The 17,872-nt window shown below is 58.7% G+C and overlaps 3 protein-coding genes across 7 annotated transcripts; 2 read left to right on the top strand and 1 right to left on the bottom strand.

Moving 5' to 3' along the window:
• Positions 1-264: 264 nt before the first annotated feature.
• On the top strand, positions 265-2,982 carry MCEMP1 (mast cell expressed membrane protein 1). The gene is made up of 7 exons (XM_002921935.4): positions 265-419; positions 750-890; positions 1,434-1,562; positions 1,798-1,848; positions 1,936-2,082; positions 2,371-2,436; positions 2,542-2,982. Coding segments are annotated over exons 1-7 (630 nt in total). The 5' UTR covers positions 265-325; the 3' UTR covers positions 2,544-2,982.
• A 140-nt stretch (positions 2,983-3,122) lies between these two features.
• Positions 3,123-5,829, top strand: TRAPPC5 (trafficking protein particle complex 5). Of its 4 annotated transcripts, none has more exons than XM_002921904.4 (2): positions 3,123-3,731; positions 5,214-5,829. In XM_002921904.4, the coding sequence occupies exon 2, from the start codon at positions 5,226-5,228 to the stop codon at positions 5,790-5,792; it is 567 nt and encodes a 188-aa protein (XP_002921950.1). In that variant the 5' UTR covers positions 3,123-3,731; positions 5,214-5,225; the 3' UTR covers positions 5,793-5,829. The 4 variants fall into 4 exon arrangements, with proteins under 4 accessions (XP_002921950.1, XP_011226625.1, XP_019658065.1 ...); XM_011228323.3 differs by having other exon boundaries at positions 5,211-5,829; XM_019802506.2 differs by lacking the exon at positions 3,123-3,731 and adding an exon at positions 3,738-3,870.
• Positions 5,830-8,441: 2,612 nt separating this feature from the next.
• Positions 8,442-16,127, bottom strand: FCER2 (Fc fragment of IgE receptor II). 2 transcript variants are annotated; one of them, XM_011228325.3, is made up of 10 exons: positions 15,979-16,127; positions 15,209-15,334; positions 14,843-14,896; positions 14,238-14,300; positions 13,961-14,023; positions 13,790-13,852; positions 13,613-13,702; positions 11,130-11,530; positions 10,910-11,016; positions 8,442-10,663 (listed from the first exon to the last, which is right to left on the bottom strand). In XM_011228325.3, exons 1-10 carry the CDS (start codon positions 16,034-16,036, stop codon positions 10,525-10,527), a joined length of 1,164 nt encoding a protein of 387 aa, XP_011226627.2. In that variant the 5' UTR covers positions 16,037-16,127; the 3' UTR covers positions 8,442-10,524. The 2 variants fall into 2 exon arrangements, with proteins under 2 accessions (XP_011226627.2, XP_011226629.1); XM_011228327.3 differs by having other exon boundaries at positions 11,130-11,281.
• Positions 16,128-17,872: the final 1,745 nt, after the last annotated feature.

The following is a 17,872-nucleotide window of genomic DNA, read 5'->3' as shown; positions in this document are numbered from 1 at the left end:
TTGATTTGATACGTTTGCATATTGCAACATTATGACCGCCATAGCATTAGCTAACATTTCTGTTGCTGGTTCCTGATCATGCTGGTTCCTGTCTCTAGGTCTACGGGCTCCTCTGCTTGGCCCTCTGTAAGATCTCTGGTCTCCTAAGACCCTCTTGATCTGGGAGGGGGGCGGTGAGGATGCCCCAGGGCCGGAGGGTCCTGGGTCACTGAAAAGAGGAGGCCGACCTCTCCTCCCCCTACCCCCAACCCAGAGATTTCCTCATCTGCCATGACACCTTCCGGTGGGCGGGGATGTGTGTGAGCAAATTGGCCGACTGAGAACCATGGAGTCTGAGGAAATCTACAAGAAGCCGGAGGTCAAGATGCAGGCAGCAGCCTTCAAAAACAAGAAACAGAGGGGTCCAGCCGATAAGGAAGGTTAGGCACCTCGGGGTGGGGAGGGGAGAGGTCAGGTGGGAGAGATTGGGATGGGAGAGATAAGAGGCTGAAAGTGGGGTCACAGGGCTCCTTCCCCTCCCCCAAAATGTATGTGTGCATGTGTATCCCCCAAACGCTCATGCGTGCTCTGTCCGTCTAACCAAGAAGCGGCCCATGCGTTCCCCATTCCTTACCTTTTATCCCCGGAAATTTGTTGTGTGCAGGGGTTTGGTGAGCCAAGATCTCTGAGTCCCCTTCCCACCCTCACCCCACCCCCATCCCCACCCCAGGGATCCAGGCAGGTTTCTACTCTCACTCTCCCGCCCACAGGTGCAGATAACCCTGACTATGAGAATATCACCTTGACCTTCAGAAACCAGGACCAGCGGAAGGGCAGCCATTCACCACCCAAGAGTCAGGGCAAGCAGTCATCTGCCGGTGCACATCGCACAGCCTTGGGAGGGGACCATGGTAGGGCATCATGGGAGCAAGGAGCACCATGTGGAGGTTGGGGTCAGTGGTGTGGGGCGAGGTCCCATCAGGGCTTGTGTTACAGTCGGAGGCGGGGGCAGGGGGTTAGCTTCGCAGGTGGGGATGATGATGTCGGTGGTGTTGGGGTTGGTGGAAGTGTTGGTGAAGGTTTGGGTGATGGTGATGGTGGAGAGGTGACCACGTAGTAGACCACGAAGGAACCACCTAGACAGAGCCGATGAGACCTGTGGCTGGGGACACTGCTGACAATGGTAGGCACTGATGTTGACGGGTGTCGGTGACAGCTGCTGCTGACATTGTGAGTGCTGGTAAAGGGGATGGTAAGGGGGGGGGCAGGATGATGACAGCATTAGGGACAACTGCTGGTGGCTCTGGTCAGCGTGCATGTTGGTGGTCACAGTGGCTACAGCATTGGGAAGCATGGGCATGGGTGACAGAGCTTCTGATGGTGTTAGAGTCAGTGGTGATGGTCTGGGTGGTGGTGCTGGGCCCTGGAGGTCACCCGTCCTGCCTCTACCCCAGTCCCAACCCTGTCTAGGCCACCCTCAGACTATGCCCAGGTCCCCCGTTGTCTGCAAAGAGCCCTCGTGACCCTCCACATCCTCCTCACCCTGTCCTGCATCATTCTCGTGGCCTTGGTCCTGGCAAAGAGTGAGTAGGCCTTTTGGTTTCAGGGTTTTTGTTGTTGTTTTGGGTTTTTGTTTTGGTTTTGGTGGGGGGCCGGGACAGTGTGAAGAGGGTCCTCAGGAGGTGGGGAGGCCCAGTGTTTCCACTCTGTCTCCCTTCTCCCTCGTTCCTCTCCCTTCCCCCACCCTTGTTCCCAGGACTGCAGAACTGGGGGCGCCTCAAGGGTTTTCCTGCCTCCCCTGCCCCTCCTCCTGAACAGATTCTGAGATGTCCCAGGAGCTGCTGGTCTTGAAAAGGGAGCTCTGGAATGGTGAGGGTGGGACCTGGGGGAGGCCCAAGGGGTCGGGTGGGGGAAAGGAGAGCAGCGGTGATACGGACATGCCACTTCATGCCTCAGTCTCCATCTCGGTGCGAGAATATCAGGAGGAGCAGAATCGGGGCTGGAGCTCTGCCCAGCGGCTCATCATGGAGGCCAAGCAGGACATTGACGCGGTCAAGAGAAATGTCCAGTCCGGGAACAACGCAGTGAAGACACTACCAGCAGGTGCCCTTGCAGACCTTCACTAGGTGGAATTTGTCTCATGCTGGGTGCTGGGGAGTTGGGGGAGGGGAAGCAGGGGTCCCACCTTCCCTGTGCGAGGGCAGGGGGTTAGAGGTTGATGGATGTCACCCTCTGAGTCACTCAGGGGATATTTAAATGCTGCTGGGAACACCAAGTACACAGGTGCCGCAGGACCCCAGGCTGGGGGTCGGGAAGGGAGTAGCCTTCCAATAAAGGTGGGGGCCTTGTGTGAGACCCCACGCCTGCTTTCTCCTGTGCTCCTGCCCCCAGACATGAACCAAATCAAGAATAAGTTACAGGAAATCTCCAAGGCACTGGAGACGAAGCCACAGTCATGTAAGTTGGGGCTGGAGAGGTGGAAGAGGAGGGAGCCACAGGTCTGGCCCCAGTTTCTCTCCTGGGGGAGGGATCTGCCTGACCGTGGGTCTCCATCCCACCCAGAGACCTCAACAAATGAGAAGACATCGAAGACCTGGCTGCACCTCCCGATGAAGCTGGCCACATGTGTGTATCGTGGCGTGTTGTGAGCATAATGCATGACACAGTGGGTGGCTGTGTCAGCAAGGACCCCAAGAGTGTGTCAGTGTGAGTGCGGGGGTTGGCAACACGGGTAGCACCGTAAACACATGTGAGTGTCCTATGGTATGTTGTGTATAAATGCATCATGGCAGAGCTGTGTGTGGGGCACCCCGTGTGTCACTGTAATTGTGGGCGTTGCAGTGTGTGCCCTGTCACTACCTATGTTGGTGTGAGCAGCTGTGTGCCAATGCGAGTGTGACTAATTATGTCACTGAGGGAGTTCAGAGCGTGCACCCATGTATGTCCCTTTGTTTCTGCACTCACGGTTTGTGATTTGTGAAGATAAAGGCCGATGCAAAAGAACGTGGCTTTCAGATCTCATACTGGGAGCATCTGGGGGCTTTGGGGACCTGGTGGGGTAGGGTCTGGCAAATGTGGGGGGATGGGGAAAGGCACACAGTGAGCACATGGACATGATACCAGGAACCCTGGGGCACGAGGTTGTGTGGGAATGAATGCCCCGAGCGGGTCTTTGAGTGTCCGTGAACATGTACCCAGGGAATAACCCAGTCTCTGCACCTGAGAGTGTGGGCCTGAGATGGACAATGTCTCCCTAAGCGTAGGTGGGCCCACAGATATATCTGAGCCCTTAAGCAGGTGTAACTGTGCTCCTGAGTGTATATACCCTCTGAGCACAGACCCCTGGCTCATGGATGTATGTCCCTTAAGAGAACGTGTGCCTGAGTTAATGCTCGTGTCCCTAAGACAAGAGAATGTGTGTCCAAGGCATAGGTGTGCCTCTAGGACAAACAGACATATGTGCCCCTGAGACAGACACGTGGGCCCATAGTCAAATGTCTGCCCCTGAACCGGTGACCATCCGCGCTACTGTCTGGGAGCTGGCCAACGCAAGCCAGCCCGGCCACTAGCCTCATGGCCACACCCCTCGGTCGGGCGTCCCGAACACGTGCGCCCCCTGGCGGCCGCTCTCCGGAATCTCCGCCAACGCGCGCGCCCCGCCCACGAGCCCGTCCCGTCGCAGCGCCTGCGCACTCAAGGCCTTTTACGGCGTCGTAAAGCAACTCGGCCAAACGGACGGCCTCCGTACGCTGGTGAGACCCCGCCCGCGACCCCTTACCCACGTGGGCCTCGCCCGCTCCGGGACCCCCAGCCTCCCGCGCGCCCGGGGATCCTGGGCTACGGTCTCGGCGTCCGCTCTCCCCGCTCCGTCCGCTTCGGCCCACGCAAAGGGTCAGTGAGGAGGGTGGGCCCCTTCCCGCCCCCTCTGCCGGGTCCACGCTGGTGCGGGGGTCTCGGGGCTCCGGCCTTTCCGCGGCTTAGCTTACTGGCTTCCGTCGCAGCTCAGTGGGGGCGGGCCCAACACTCCCCCGCCCATCTCGCGCTCTGGGCCCTCTCAGTGTGGACAGATGCGCACCTGGGGGGCGTCTTGGAGCCTCTGGACTTCCCCCCGCTCTGGTCCCTCTCATTCCCCACGGAGACCTCGTTGGGGGCAGTCCCAGCATCCCCAGACGCCTCCGGCTTCTGGCCCCTTCCTGCGCAGTGGGAACGGGGTTCTCAGCTCCTTCTCCCGACCCCACCCTTGGCAGCGGCTTCACACAAGAGTGGGCGAGGGATGGGCCGGGGAAGAGAGGTTGTCTCAGGGCCCTTGGGATCCCCCCATCCGCTCCTACTCCCCACCCTCACCGCAGGTCAGCGTCGTGGAGGTCTCAGTGCCCCCTCTGGATTTTCTCCAACAGCCCCTTCCGGGTTTCTGCCACCGACCACTGGCTAGGTGCACTAGGATGGGAGGGTCACAGCGCCTCCTCCTGGCTCCCCCAAACCTTGAGTCTCACAGTCCACCTTCTCCCCTTGTCTCCTGCTGTCCCGCTACCTTTCTGGAGGGCACGGGACGCCTTCTCTGCGGCCCCCTCCAGTCTTCCTTACAAACGAAGGCCCATCCGCATCTTCAAGGAGGCGTGCTTCGTGCATGCCAGATGGGCGCTGTCAGAGCCATTTCCTCCTGGCTTGTCCCATATACTCGTATGTCCGTCCTCCAAGCCCCAAACCCTCCCGGCTGCCTACTCCCCTCTCTTGTTTCTTTGGCTTTCCGTGGGGGAGAGGCGGGGAGGTTCTTTCCATCTGCAGGAAGTCAGCACTGGCGCTGCTGGAGGCTTGCGGGGGACAGTGCCCAGAGACTTCTGACGGTCCCCCCATCCTTGTCCCCTCCCTGCCCTAGGTCTGACGCTCCCTCCCCCATGCGCTAGTTCTCTAGTTGCTCCCACAGGTGGCAGAGGGGGCACGAGGGTGCTTTTCACATAGGAGCAATCGCCTGGCACTCGAAGGTTGGGATGATTTCCGGTCCCCCTTCTGGTTTCCCTCTTGTGTCCTCCCGCCCCCCCCCCCGCAACCCCTCTCCTGGCCAAAGGTGTAAACCTACTTCTTGCCCCATTTTCCTTCACTGGAGGAGGCGTGCTTTACATGCAATTGGATGCCCCCCTTCCTTCCTCTCTTTCTTTCCTATATGGGAGGTCGGCAGTGGAGCACACGCGCCTCCACGTTTTTCCCCCAACACGCGTGTCCTTGTGTCCCAGCAGGGCGGCGGCAGCATGGAGGCGCGCTTCACGCGCGGGAAGTCGGCGCTGCTAGAGCGCGCGCTGGTGCGGCCGCGCACCGAGGTGAGCCTGAGCGCCTTCGCGCTGCTCTTCTCCGAGCTGGTGCAGCACTGCCAGAGCCGAGTCTTCTCGGTGGCCGAGCTGCAGGCGCGCCTGGCAGCCCTGGGCCGCCAGGTGGGTGCACGCGTTCTGGATGCGCTGGTGGCTCGCGAAAAGGGTGCGCGGCGAGAAACCAAGGTGCTGGGCGCCCTGCTCTTCGTCAAGGGCGCGGTGTGGAAGGCGCTGTTCGGCAAGGAGGCCGACAAGCTGGAGCAGGCCAACGATGATGCCCGCACCTTCTATATCATAGAGCGGGAGCCTCTCATCAACACCTACATCTCCGTGCCCAAGGAGAACAGCACGCTCAACTGTGCCAGCTTCACGGCGGGCATCGTGGAGGCGGTGCTCACGCACAGCGGCTTTCCCGCCAAGGTCACGGCGCACTGGCACAAGGGCACCACGCTCATGATCAAGTTTGAGGAGGCGGTCATAGCCCGAGACCGGGCCCTGGAGGGCCGCTGACCCTGAAGGAGATAAAGAATGCGGAGAGCCCCCTTCCCAGATGTGTCTTGTGTCTTGTGTGGGGGCCTCACAGATCCACCCGACACCTCGACCCAGGTGCCTGCCTCAGGCTGGTGAGGGAGGCCAAGACCCAAGCATGTTTACAATACAGTGGCGAGGTGGGGATGGGGGCCAGGTCCCACCCAGCCCAGGCTTACAGATGGGGCTGGGGGGAGGCCAGGCGTAGTGGCGGTAAGTCCGAAGAAGGAGTTTTGGTGTGGTTGGAGGTGGGAAAATGCTGTTACTCCCTGTCCAGCTACCCTGCTGTGTAGACAGCAATAGGTTAAGGATTAGTGTGTCTGTGTGCGTGGAAAGCAGGCAGAGGGTGGTGGCTGACCCGTACTTCAGACCCTTGCTGCTCAAAGTGTGGTCCAGGACTGGCCCCATCAGCATCTCCCAGGAGCTGGTCAGAGTGCAGACCCTCAGGCCTGCCAACTGCGGGTCCGCATTTTGGCAAGATCCCCAGGGGATTCCTGTTACCTTATTTTAAGAAGCAGTGAGTGCTCTAGGGCACAGAATGTATTGCAATTGGGGTGGCTGGACACCCCCCCCCCCCCCCCCCAGTTTCAGATTCTGCAGATCTGGGCCGGCTGAGGATTTGCATTTCTAACAAGTTCCCAGGAACTGCTGATGCTCCAGGGGCCACACTTTGAGAACCTTGCCTCTAGAGACCTGGGGAAATGGGTAGGCTCACTTCAGAATCATCTGGGTGCCTACAATATTTTGAAGTTAATATCGATGATATATGAACACATTTATGTTTTTTGTTTATTATTATTATGATTTTTAAGATTTTATTTATTTATTTGAGAGAGAGGGAGAAGCAGACTCCTTGCTGAGCAGGGAGCCAGATGCAGGGCTCAGTCCTAGGACCCAGAGATCATGACGTGATCCAAAGTCAGATGCTTAACCAACTGAGTCACCCAGGCGCCCCTATTTTATTTTATTTTATTTTAAAGATTTCATTTATTAGAGCGGGTGAGTGCAAGCAGGGGGAGTAGCAGGGAGAGGGAGGCTCCCCATGGAGCAGGGAGCCCCACGAAGCAGGGCTCAGTCCCAGGACCTGGAGATCATGACCTGAGCAGAAGGCCGACCTCTGAGCACCAAGGTGCCCCTATTTTATTTTATTTTTATTTTTTTAAGATTGATTGATTAGAGAGAAAGCACAAGCAGGGGGAGCGGCAGGCAGAGGGAGAAGCAGGCTCCCCGCTGAGCAAGGAACCCGATGCGGGACTCTATCCCAGGACCCTGAGATCATGACCTGAGCCGAAGGCAGACGCTTAACCAACTGAGCCACTCAGGCGTCCCTTTATTTTATTTTTAAAGATTTTATTTTTAAGTAACCTCCACCCAACAGGGGGATCAAGCTCAACAACGCTGACCAGGATCAAGTCGGCTGCTCTGCCGACCCAGCCAGCAGGTGCTCTTGTGAGTTTCTTGTCTCAAAAGTACAATCTGACACTTAAGGCAGCGGCTCCTTTCCCTTTGGCCCACCACCCGCCCCGAGTTCCTGATCACTCCTCCACCCCCAGGTAAATCTCGCCAGATTTTTTTTGGCAGGGGTGGGGGGGATTGTTCAAATTCCCCTTCCTTCCTTCCTTCCCCTCCTCCCAGACGTCAGTAAGTCAGAGGTGAAGGAGAACTCAGGTGCCCTCGGCTGGCTCCCCTCACTTTCTCAGTTGCTTTTCGGGATGCATTGTGGAGGTCAGCGTGAGGTGGGGAGAGCCCAGTGCCGAGTCTGATCGGGGGGCGGTTCCAGTTACTCCAGCGAGGGTGGGGTGAGCTTCAGCACCCAGCAGAGGACTTGAATGTCCACAGCGTGGATGGAGCTACTGGGCTCCTACCATGTGTAGCACCGGGGATGGTCATGGGCAGGAAATAGCTGTTGGCCGGGAAGGGTGGTGATTAGGGTGGCAGTTTGAATCGGGTGAGGGGGCAGTGTCTAGGAGGCCAGCCAGGGTTTGAGATCCAGAGTCCCAGAGGGCAGTCTAAGTGTCCACATGCAGGTCTGGGGGAGTGAGCAGGGGCATGCCGGGAAGCCAGATCTCAGGGGAAACTGCAGGAATCTTTGGGTTTAGCCTCCTGAGGTGTCCCCCCAAAGCCCCTGGAGAGTGGCTTCTAGGGCCTGGTGGGTGAGGGGCAGATTGCAGAAGCCAGGGGCAGGAGGCAGGAATGGGCCAGCCTGCTCCATCCAGAGGCCTGGCAGTGAAGGATGCCAGAGAGAGGGTGGGAGGGAAAGAGAGGGCTGTTCCCCTGGGGAGAGGTGCTGGAGAGCCTGTAGGCTGGGAGAGGGCCCAGGGTCTGTTTCTCCCTGCGGAAGGTAAGGAGGGACTTGTGGACGAGGGAGGCGTGGAACAATCTAAAGGATTGGGGGATGGGGCACCCATAAGAACAGATCCGGCAGGTTTCCCATCTCAGCAGCTCTGACAGGATGCTTTGGGCTGCAAATACATTCTCTACTGAAGCCCCAGACAGGGTCAGAGGGGTGGAAGGAGTGAGGAAGAGGAACCCAGCACCAGCCCTTGGTGAACCAGGCAGGCGTGATGCCTCCCCTCATTTATAGACCACGAAGCAGGTTCTGAGAGACGAGGTCATTTGCATGGACACATGTTCATTTTTCAACAGGTATTTATTGAACACCTACTATGGGTCAGGTGCTGGGGTCACAGCTGAGAACAGAACAAAAGCTCCTGTCCTCCTGAAGGTCACATTCAAGCCCCGGGGAGATGAGAACACGCAGAGCAGTGAATATCATTTTCTTGGAAGGGGAAGAGTTTGTGGTGAGAAAGTAGGGTGAGATAAAAGGGATCCGGAGTCAGGATTGTCATTTTAAGTGGGAGGGAGGGGGAGCCCAGGATAGCCCTCACTGGGGAGCAAGTGGGAGAGGGGACATGTGCAAAAGTCCTGAGGCAGGAGCGAGCCTCCACATGTAAGGGCAGGCGAGGAGGCTGGTGTAGGTGCTGGGGTTCGGAGGGGAGAGTAGAAGTAAAGCTGGGGAGACAAGGCAAGTTACAGGGATTCTGCAATTGCAAAGCACCCTGTAAGACTTTGGGTTTTTTTAATTTTGTTTTTGTTTTTTTCCTCAGAGCCAGAAGGAAACTTCTGGAAGGTGAGAGGCAGTGAAGGAGATTGAGGCAAGCTAGGATGGGGGCTACACCAGAGAGGTGGCTGGGGGCGGTGAGAAGTGGGCAGATTCTGTACATGGCTTCCTCTGAGGATTCCGAGGGGGCAGCGAAGGAAACAGGTGCTGAGTGTGACCCCAACGTTGGCCTGAGTGGCAGAGTGGGGCTGGGAGTCCCCTTTGGAGAGCTCAGGTGGGCAGTTAGGCACTGGCCTGGAGTTCCAGGGGGTCTGGAGGAGGCAGAAATGGGGAGAGCAGTGGGTAGACAACAGGTAGACCTAGGCCTAGCTTCACCCCTGCCCCTTCCTGGCCCCAGGGCCCCCGGGTGCCACTGTAGCACCCTCCCCGGTCCCCTTGGCCCAGTCCTTGACTCCCGGGTCCCAGGTGGTCCTGTGTGGGGCTCTCCTCATGGATTCCCCTCCAGGGGGCCTGAGAATCACATGAGCACGCCTGGTTCTTCCTTCTCTAGGCCAGGAATTGGGGTTGGGGTGGGCAGGCGAGGGGTTTAATGCGGGGTGTCCTGTGATCCTGGCCTGCCTCCTTCCTTAGCCTCTGATGCAGGGACTGACCCTGGCCAAGCCCGGGGCTGGTGCCACCTAGGCCTCCTGAAACCCATGTCAGGTGGGGCCAGCACCTTTGGACTGAGTGACCAGGCTACCTGTGGGCCTGCCAGCATTTACTGAGTGCCTTCTGTGTACCAGGCCCATTCTGAGCTCTTCTCATGTGTGGACTCATGCCCTCCTGCCAGCAGCCTAGGCTGGCAGTTAGGCTCAGAGCCATCCACTGCCCCGCCCTGCAATATTCTTGGGGGTCTAAGTGTGTTCTCTGCGCCATTGGACCCCAAAGTCTTCATCTCCAGCCCTGTCTAGTAAATGCTTCTTGTAATAAAGTAGGCGTGGGGGAGGGGGGAGGTACAAATGCCATTTTAGTTGCTCTGGATACTCCGAGGTGGCCTCAGGCAGGAGGTTCCGGAACTCGCAGCTCCCACATCTGGAGACCAGAGCCAGCGAGGCCCCAGGGAAGGGGCCGTCCTCACCCCGTTTTATTAACATGGGCTGGGTGGGGAGCCTGGCTGCCTGAGCCGGGGGTCTTCTCCCTGTGGGGCTAGGACATTGCGGGGGGCTGCATCTGGGGAGGCCAGGGGTGGGGTGGGGGTGTGGTCTACCCCTGACTCCAGCAGACGGTGGGCGGGTCTGACAGAGGAAGCCTGGGCATCATAGGGGCCTGAAGCATCCAGAAAGTTCCGAGGTGGGTATTCTGAGCACTTGAAGGCAGGGACATGGTGACAGCCAGCTGGGCTGAGGAGCAAGGGACAGGCCATCTGGGGAGTTGGCAGGAGCAGGGGGTGGGTCCACAGTCCTTCTTCCATTTAGGCAGGAGAAAATGTAGCCGGGACCTTAGCCACAAATGGTTGAGAGTCCTCAGAGCCCTGCTGTGGGCCTGGGTGTTCCTGTCTGAGGCGGGGGAGCAATGCAGGGGGTGCACCTGGCAGGTGGGCTGGGGACTGTCAGGGTCTGGGTCTCGGAGCACATCCTGGTGAACCGCAGGGGGGCCGAGGTGGCAGGCGGGCGGTCAGCACGTGGCCAGCCGTTCACACACCCAGCCGTCCAACTGGCTGCCGCAGAAGGCATCATTCCACTGCCCGGAGCCCTGCATCATCACGCAGTCCTCGCCCTGGCCCCCGTTGTTGGGTTCGCCCGGCCGCCAGTTGCTGGAGCAGAAGGCTTCGGGTCAGAGAACGGAGGAGGGGGAAGGAGCCCTACTGCCTTCAGCCTAGACACATCCCTCAGAGTCTGGGCCCTGCCCACCCCATCCCTGCAGCCCAGGAGTACCCTCTCCCCACATCCCCTCACCTCCATCTGGGTCTGCCTGCCCCCCAAGCCCGCCATTGCCGAGAGGCACCCCCTCTCTGAGTCGGGGCCTCGGGGCCCCTCCCCTCCACATTCCCCCTCCTCACCTATAGTTCAGGGGGTCCTTGTCCATCCAGATAAACTCCCCCTCTCTGTCCAGGTCCCGAAGGCCAATCCAGGTGCCCTTCCTGTTGGCACGTTTGGCCAGGAAGTCCTGGGGAGCAGGACAGGATTGGAAGGGCTGGGCAGTTGTGCCCGGGTCCCTCCCACCGTGCAGGAGATCGAGGTGGGGATCCACACCCCCCTGCCCACCAAGCCCAGGCCCACCTGCTCCTCTTCGCTGTGGATGCTGACCAGCCGCCCTTGCAGTTTGCTGCAGGCAAACCGGGCCTGGATCCACTTCTTGGGGTCCTTGCCGAAATAGTAGCACTTCCTCTGGAAGTTGACCCACTTCTCGGGGCACGTGTTACACATGGAGCCTGGGGTGGAGGAGAGGCTCAGGGGGGCAGCTGTGGTGGGCACCGTGGCGGACGCCGTGGCTGGCACCGTGGTGGATGCTGTGGCTGGCACTGTGGCTGGCACCGTGGTGGATGGTGTGGCTGGCACCGTGGTGGATGGTGTGGCTGGTACCGTGGCAAGTGCTGTGGCTGGCGCCGTGGCTGGCACCGTGGGTACAATAGGCAGAGTGGGTGGCAGCGTCTCTCCTGGAGTCACTCTTGGGGTCCGGGCTGAAAGCAGACCCACCCCAGAGCCTAACAAAGTCTTGCAGGCTGCTTCTCCGGAGCTCTGACGCTGATGCGAAAGACCAGCCCCCCGGCAGGAGCATCTCAACAGTCTGCACCATTGCCACAGACACCCCACCGGAGCAGAGCGCCCGCCACGGACACCAGCATCAAGGTGCTCTTGGCCGCAGCACGTCAGCCTCTGCCAGCGCCATCCCCACAAAGAGACCCGCAGCCAGCAGCATATCGGTCACCAGCAGCATCCCCAAGTCACCAGCTCTGGGGCCAGTGGCAACTCAGCCACCAATCGTGTGCGGTTCGTCATCACCACAAACACCTTCGTGGTCAGAACCAGCTCAACTGCCAACACCATGGCAATGGACACCAGCCCCTGCCAGCGACACCTTCGTCACCATCATCATCTCCATAGGGACCCAGGATTGCCGGTGATCTCTCTCCACTGCCACCACCACCGCCAACACCCGTGCCGACATGGTGAGGCCAAGATTGCCAGCATCACTCTCCCCTTGTCTTGTCCCCACCAATGGCTCCAGTAACAGCCCTGGTCACCCTTGCTACCAGCACCCCCAAAGCCAGATTCTTGCCACGTTTGGGGCAATGGAGATGATTTTTGTCTAGCTGGAGGGATTGATCAGGAGAGCTTATGCAGGGGGCTCCTGGAGGGCTGGGTCCCCCTGGCGTTGACCTTGGGCCACCTTGGTCTCTGTCTCCTCTTGTCCCCACCCCGAGGAAACGCTTAGGCACTGTCATCACCACCCAGCACTCCCAGGTGCGAGGTTAAACCCACTGTTACTGGGTTGACTCACTCTTGGTTTAAAATAGATTTTCTCGGAATGAGGTGCAGAGAGGTCTCCATAGCTCTGGTGGAAGTTTTCAAGGGGCTTGGGGTCCGCAACCTCGGTGAGGAACAAAGCTGGATGTGTTTCTCACACATGAACCAGTAACCCGTACATGGTGCAGGGGGGTGGGGCACATTAAAACAGGAAGAGAGTATCTTTGGGCACTTGAAGAAAATTTGGGGGTGCACCTGGGTGGCTCAGTCAGTTGGGCGTCTGACTCTTGATTTCTGCCGGGGGTATGATCTCAGGGTCGTGAGATCGAGCCCCGCATCAGGCTCTGTGCTCAGCATGGAGTCTGCTTGTCCCTCTCCCTCTGCTCTCCCCACTGCTCATGCTCTCTCTCTCTCAAATAAATAAATTGACTACGGGGGAAAAGAAAAAGAAAACTTTGAGGAAAGTGCCCTCGCTGTGTGTTGCGTGGTCATCGAGAGACAGGCCTGCAGCTGGGCTCAGACCCCAGGCCACCCCAAGGACTAGGTAGGAATTGAAAGGTCATCCATCAGAGTGAAGGTGGTCCAGAGCCCTCCCCAGAGGGACCACGGCCGGGTTTCTTGTTGGGATTCCCACAGCCACACAGTGTCCCAGGGGACTGCACTCCTACGCACCAAGCACAGAGCCTTCCTCTTTTCTTTGCCAGTTGGAGCAGCTGGGGCTTCCCAGAGGTGGAAAACCAGCGTGAGGGTGGGGAGGGCGTCAGGGCAGCACCACCCAGCTCCTTACCCCAGGTGAAAGGCACACTGATTGAATGTCTGCTCTCCCTGCAGCCTGCTGGCCGCCCCCCAACCCTCATGACCACCAGCATCACCCCCATCGCTGCAGACGTGACCCCCTCCCACGAACCACCCCCCCCCGACCCCGCTGGGTCAACAGTCTTCCAGGAGCGGGGAGGGCTGTGGCTGAGGCCATCTCACTGATGACTCCCTGCTGAACCACAATGGGCAGAGGAGAGAGAGGCAAAGAGAACCCAGAGATGGTAAAACACAGGAGTGCTTTTACCTGGAGGAGGAAAGAAGTGTTTGAGCTGCCCCCCGCCCCCGCAACCAGCTCCAGGTCTGTGGAGGGAAGCAGCTGGACTCAGAAAAAAACTCATGTGTGTCCCCCACGGACCCCGTCACACCCATGAGCACACACCCATCCACCTTGTCACGTGCACTCGTCTATCACACATTCGAAGACACATCACCACGCACCTGTGTTGGCCCGCGCGTGTACCGACGCACCGACTCACCGTTGGACGCGTGCAGCTCTATCCACAGCTTCACCATCTCCTCCTGGAGTCTTTCCAATGAACGTAGGGCCGTATGTCTCTCGTTCAAGCCTTGGGTGATTGGGTGGGGGACAGTGGTCAGAGACGAACTTGCAGCAACCACCCCCCTCCGACCCCCCATCCCCTCCCAAGGCTCACTGAGGGACTTGAGGTTGCTCAGGTCCGAACGAAGTCCATCCAGGTTCCGGGAGAGCTCGGAGTCTGACGGGGATGGGCTGGTGTCAGGGTTTGGAGTCCCGGAGCCCGGCTGCCAGCCTCATGGTCCCTCCCAGCTCTAGGATGCACCCCCCCGCCCCCGCCATTTCTCACCCTGCGCTTTCATTCTCTTCTGTTCAGCTCGGATTTCTTCCATGTTCTGTGACACCTGGGCAGCTGGTTGGAGGGGAGGGGGCTCAGTGGTAAGCAAGTCCTCAGGGCCCTCCCCAGTCTCCCATCCCCCCAGCTCCCCCACGGCCCCCCCATGTCTTCAGGGTCACCTGCTTATTTTGCAGTTCACAGGTGGTCTAGGGCACTGTGCCCACAAGTTAATCCAGGTTTCCCCACCCCCACCCCCTCCTCCTCCTAGACCCGAGCTGACATCACTCACCCTGGGATTTCTGGGCCATCTGGTCACCATTGTGTCTTTCCAAGTCCTTGGAAACCCGAGAGACTGGGGCAGCAGGAGAGAAGATGTGTCCTCAGGAGCCAGGAAGGCAGGTTCCTGAATCGCTCCCCGCCCCTGGCCCCAAGTGCCGGCCCCCCTCACGTGGTCACAGGGCCTGAAGCTTTTCGTTTTTCATTTTTGGGGCAAAAGGACTCAGGGAAATACAGGCAAGAATAGAATGAACACGTGTACCCTCCCCCCACCCAGAATGAAACAGGCATTTCTCGAAAGCTCACTGGACGTGGGTCTAAGTGCTTCACAAGTCTTAGCTTGTTTCTGCCTCCATAGCCCTGAAATGATGCCCATTTTACAGGTGAGGGAACTGAGGCCTAGAGCAATTACTTAGCATTCCATCAGGCACTTCTCAGTGCTCCCTCCCCTCCAAGAGTCTCTGGGTTTTCACCCCCAGGGGAGGGGGAAATGCAGGCTCACTCTCAGTTGGGGGGGGGATGGGACACTGGAGCCCAGCCCTTCTCCCACGTCCCACAGTGGTCAGTGGCAGCAGTGGGACAAGAGACCCCCTCCCGGAGTCCTTGGCCCCTCCATACCGTTCTGGGCAGCTGTTACTTCCAGCTGTTTCAGATTCTGCACAGTGTCCCAGTCTGGGGAGGAGAGAAGAGGAGGGGAGAAGATGGGATTCCAGGTGCCGCCACCCCCCCACACCCCACCTGTCAGCTGGGGATGGAGGCCTTGGGCATACCATGTGGGAGGTGTGGAAAGATGGGACACAGGGGTGCTGGACAGGGTGGGGAGCTCTCAAAGGTGGGCAGAAGGGGTTTGGGAGGGGGGGCAGGGGGGGAGACACAATGGGAAAATTGGACTCCAAAGGCTGTGTTGGGCTCCCCGGGGCCTGACAGTAGGCTTCTGGGAGGGAACACAAGAGGGAGACCGCTTGGGGCTGGGGGTGTCCTCACGCCAGAAGAGAAACAGGGTCAGCAGCCCGGCCCACAGCAGGATGGTCGCCAGCCCCAACAGCGCCAGCTGCACCCTGTGCCCACAGCATCTCCGCCTTCTGGAAAACTTCGGGAACTCTGCTGGGTCTGGGGAGAATGCCAGAGGGGGAAGGTTGAGACTGGGCTTGGCCATGCCTGTCTCCCCATCACCCAGAGCCCCTAAGCCTAGGAGCCTGTCCAGAGCCCACACTAAGGCAGTGGATCTCAGGGGACCCCCAGCCTCCTCTGTACGCCTTCTCTCCTGTCTGTCATGCCCACCAGCGAGCGCCCCACGCCCCGACTTTGTCCCTCTCTGCATCCACGCATCTCTGTCCCTCCAGCTGTCCAGCCCCATATCTGCCACTCCTTCTGCCCATGCCCCAGTGGTCAGCAAACCTGCCTCGGGGCCAGGTCACTGCCCAGAAAGACAAGCCCAGGACCAGGAGCTGAGATCTTTCCTCCACGGGCCCCTCATCAGATGGCTGACCCCCACCCAACTCTCACTGTGACTTTCTTCCCTTTTATGGGTTCAGTTACCCCCTCACACCCTCATACTAGATCTCCGGCCTCATGCCCAGAAAGCTGGGTCCTCCTTCCCCTTGGACAGCCAGCTCTCGCCCTGGTCCCCTTCCCCAAACACAGGACACAGGCTTCAGTTCTCCCTCAATATCCGAGCTCTTCCCCAGCCTTTTCCCTGGATTCCAGACCCCCTGGGGGCCTCACCCCAATCCCAGGGTCCCCCAAGACTCTACCTTGTGACCCCACCGTGGGTCCGGGCCCCCTCCCCTCACCCTGGCTGGGAGGATTCATCACACCGAATTCCACTTGCTCTGAGTTGCCGTTCTACTTGGCTTCCAATTCTATCGGGCTCCCAGTACCCCAGCTGGAGCGGTTTTTTTGTTGGAGGGCGTTGAGTCAGGGAAGGGAGGAGCCTGTGGCTTCCCTCTCCTGCCTGGCTCTGTGCCCAGAAGGCCAGTCAGGGCTCACCTCCCCCTGGCCCTTGGCTGGGCCTTCTTCCCCGAGAGAGACCCAGGAGCCCCTGTCCTCTCCTGGGTGAAAGGTAGGAGATCAGGTGCTTGGCTTTGCCAGTGTCAGCTCCAGGGAGTCCTCTCACCTGAGTATGAATGCTCCTCCATGGCAGTCTTGCTTGGATTCTCCCAGTGACAGGCTGCTCACCACCTGTCAAAGCAGTCTACTTAACAGGTGATAGCTCTGGCCGGGATCTGGGTTCTAAGGAACAAGAAGGTTAGATGTCAGGCTCCGGACAGCATCTGGGACCTGAGGAGCTCAGTGCCCGTTGGCTGATTTTGTTTAGACCGTGGTCAGGGATCAATGTTGCATTTAACTGGGAGAAGCAGCTGGGATGGAGGGTCACAGGCCTGAGACCAGAGGTGGGCGCCCCAGAGTCCAGCACCTGCAAGGTACACAGCAGGTGCTCGGTAAATGTGGCAAGTGACTGAACTTCAAAACCAACTTCCTTGTCCATAAAATGCCAGTGTTAATAATGCCTGTGCCCTGGGGTGGTGATGCGCTGCTCGCGGATATGCAAAGTGCTGTGAACGAGGCTGGCACGCAGCACCGAAAATACAATCAGCTTACTACTATTGCTGCCAGTGCAACCTTGGCCTGGACCCCACCTTTCTGAGCCTCAGTTTCCCCCTCTGTAAAATGGGGGTGATGATCGCGCCCAGTTCAGGAGATCGTGGTAGGAGCAAATGAAATAACAATGTATGTGAGGCTTTCAGTGAGGTGCCGTGCTCACACAGTGGATCTTCAGATCCTAAGCATTTATCAGGCGTCTACTGTGTACCCGGTCCTGTGGGGAGATGCAGAAACTCCGCCACCAGACCTCAGCTTCCTCCTCTGCCGACGTGCCCGAGGCATCTTTAGATCTCTTCACTTTGGGGCGCCCGGTGGGCATCCAACTCTTGGTTTCGGCTCAGGTCACGACGGTCCCAGGGCTGTGAGATCGAGCCCCGAGTTGGGCTCCGGGCTCAGCAGGGAGTCTGCTTGGGAGTCTCTTCCTTTTCCTTGGCCTCTCCCCCAGCTTGTCTGCTCTCTCTCTCTCAAATAAATAAATAAATCTTAAAAAAATTCTCTTGACTTTAAAGACTGTGCCAAAGACTGTGGGCTTGGGGGCCAGACAAGCCTGGAGGTTACAGGTTGCCTCTCTTGCTGTATGACTCTGGGCAAGTCACTTCCCCTCTCTGCGCCTTGGGGAAGTGGAGATGTGTGGTGGCCGGGGTCTGATTAATGGAGGCTCAAACTGCATCTTTCGCCGTTGTGGAAGAGGCCAGAGGCATCACCAACCCGCGGCCCAACCTGCCTGAACCCACACTGGAGAGACCCGGGGCTGAGTCCTAGCTTCTTCCTGAAGGCGCGACTTAGCTGGGTCATCTGTCAACCACGGGGTGACAGTGCCAACTCCACTGGATGAAGACCGATGTGGTGTGCGAGGCCCTGGCACATAGTCGCTGCTTGGTTAACCTACTGGTGGAGCGCTGGGGAAACTGAGGCACCAAGAAAGTCATTTGTCCATGTCACACAGTGGTAGGACTGGGATTTGAACCCAGGACGTGTGACATTGGAGCCTATTTGCTCAGCTACTGGGGGACACGGCCTCCTGTAGGGGTCTGCTGGCAACCT

Source organism: Ailuropoda melanoleuca, chromosome 4, assembly GCF_002007445.2.
Source record: "Ailuropoda melanoleuca isolate Jingjing chromosome 4, ASM200744v2, whole genome shotgun sequence".
Lineage (NCBI taxonomy): Eukaryota > Metazoa > Chordata > Mammalia > Carnivora > Ursidae > Ailuropoda > Ailuropoda melanoleuca.
The sequence above is the reverse complement of the archived record's forward strand: the minus strand, read 5'-3'. Positions and strand labels throughout refer to the sequence as shown.

Excerpts from the sequence above, each read along its gene's own strand:
- FCER2 (XM_011228325.3), bottom strand. The coding sequence starts at position 16,036 with ATGAATCCTCCCAGCCAGGGTGAGGGGAGGGGGCCCGGACCCACGGTG. Across the intron at positions 14,897-15,208 it reads GACCCTGTTTCTCTTCTGGC|ACTGGGACACTGTGCAGAAT; the intron begins GTGAGGACACCC and ends TCTCCTCCCCAG. Across the intron at positions 11,017-11,129 it reads TCCACAGCGAAGAGGAGCAG|GACTTCCTGGCCAAACGTGC; the intron begins GTGGGCCTGGGC and ends CCTGCTCCCCAG.
- TRAPPC5 (XM_002921904.4), top strand. The coding sequence starts at position 5,226 with ATGGAGGCGCGCTTCACGCGCGGGAAGTCGGCGCTGCTAGAGCGCGCG.
- MCEMP1 (XM_002921935.4), top strand. The coding sequence starts at position 326 with ATGGAGTCTGAGGAAATCTACAAGAAGCCGGAGGTCAAGATGCAGGCA. Across the intron at positions 891-1,433 it reads AGCCTTGGGAGGGGACCATG|TCCCAACCCTGTCTAGGCCA; the intron begins GTAGGGCATCAT and ends CCTCTACCCCAG. Across the intron at positions 1,849-1,935 it reads GAAAAGGGAGCTCTGGAATG|TCTCCATCTCGGTGCGAGAA; the intron begins GTGAGGGTGGGA and ends TTCATGCCTCAG.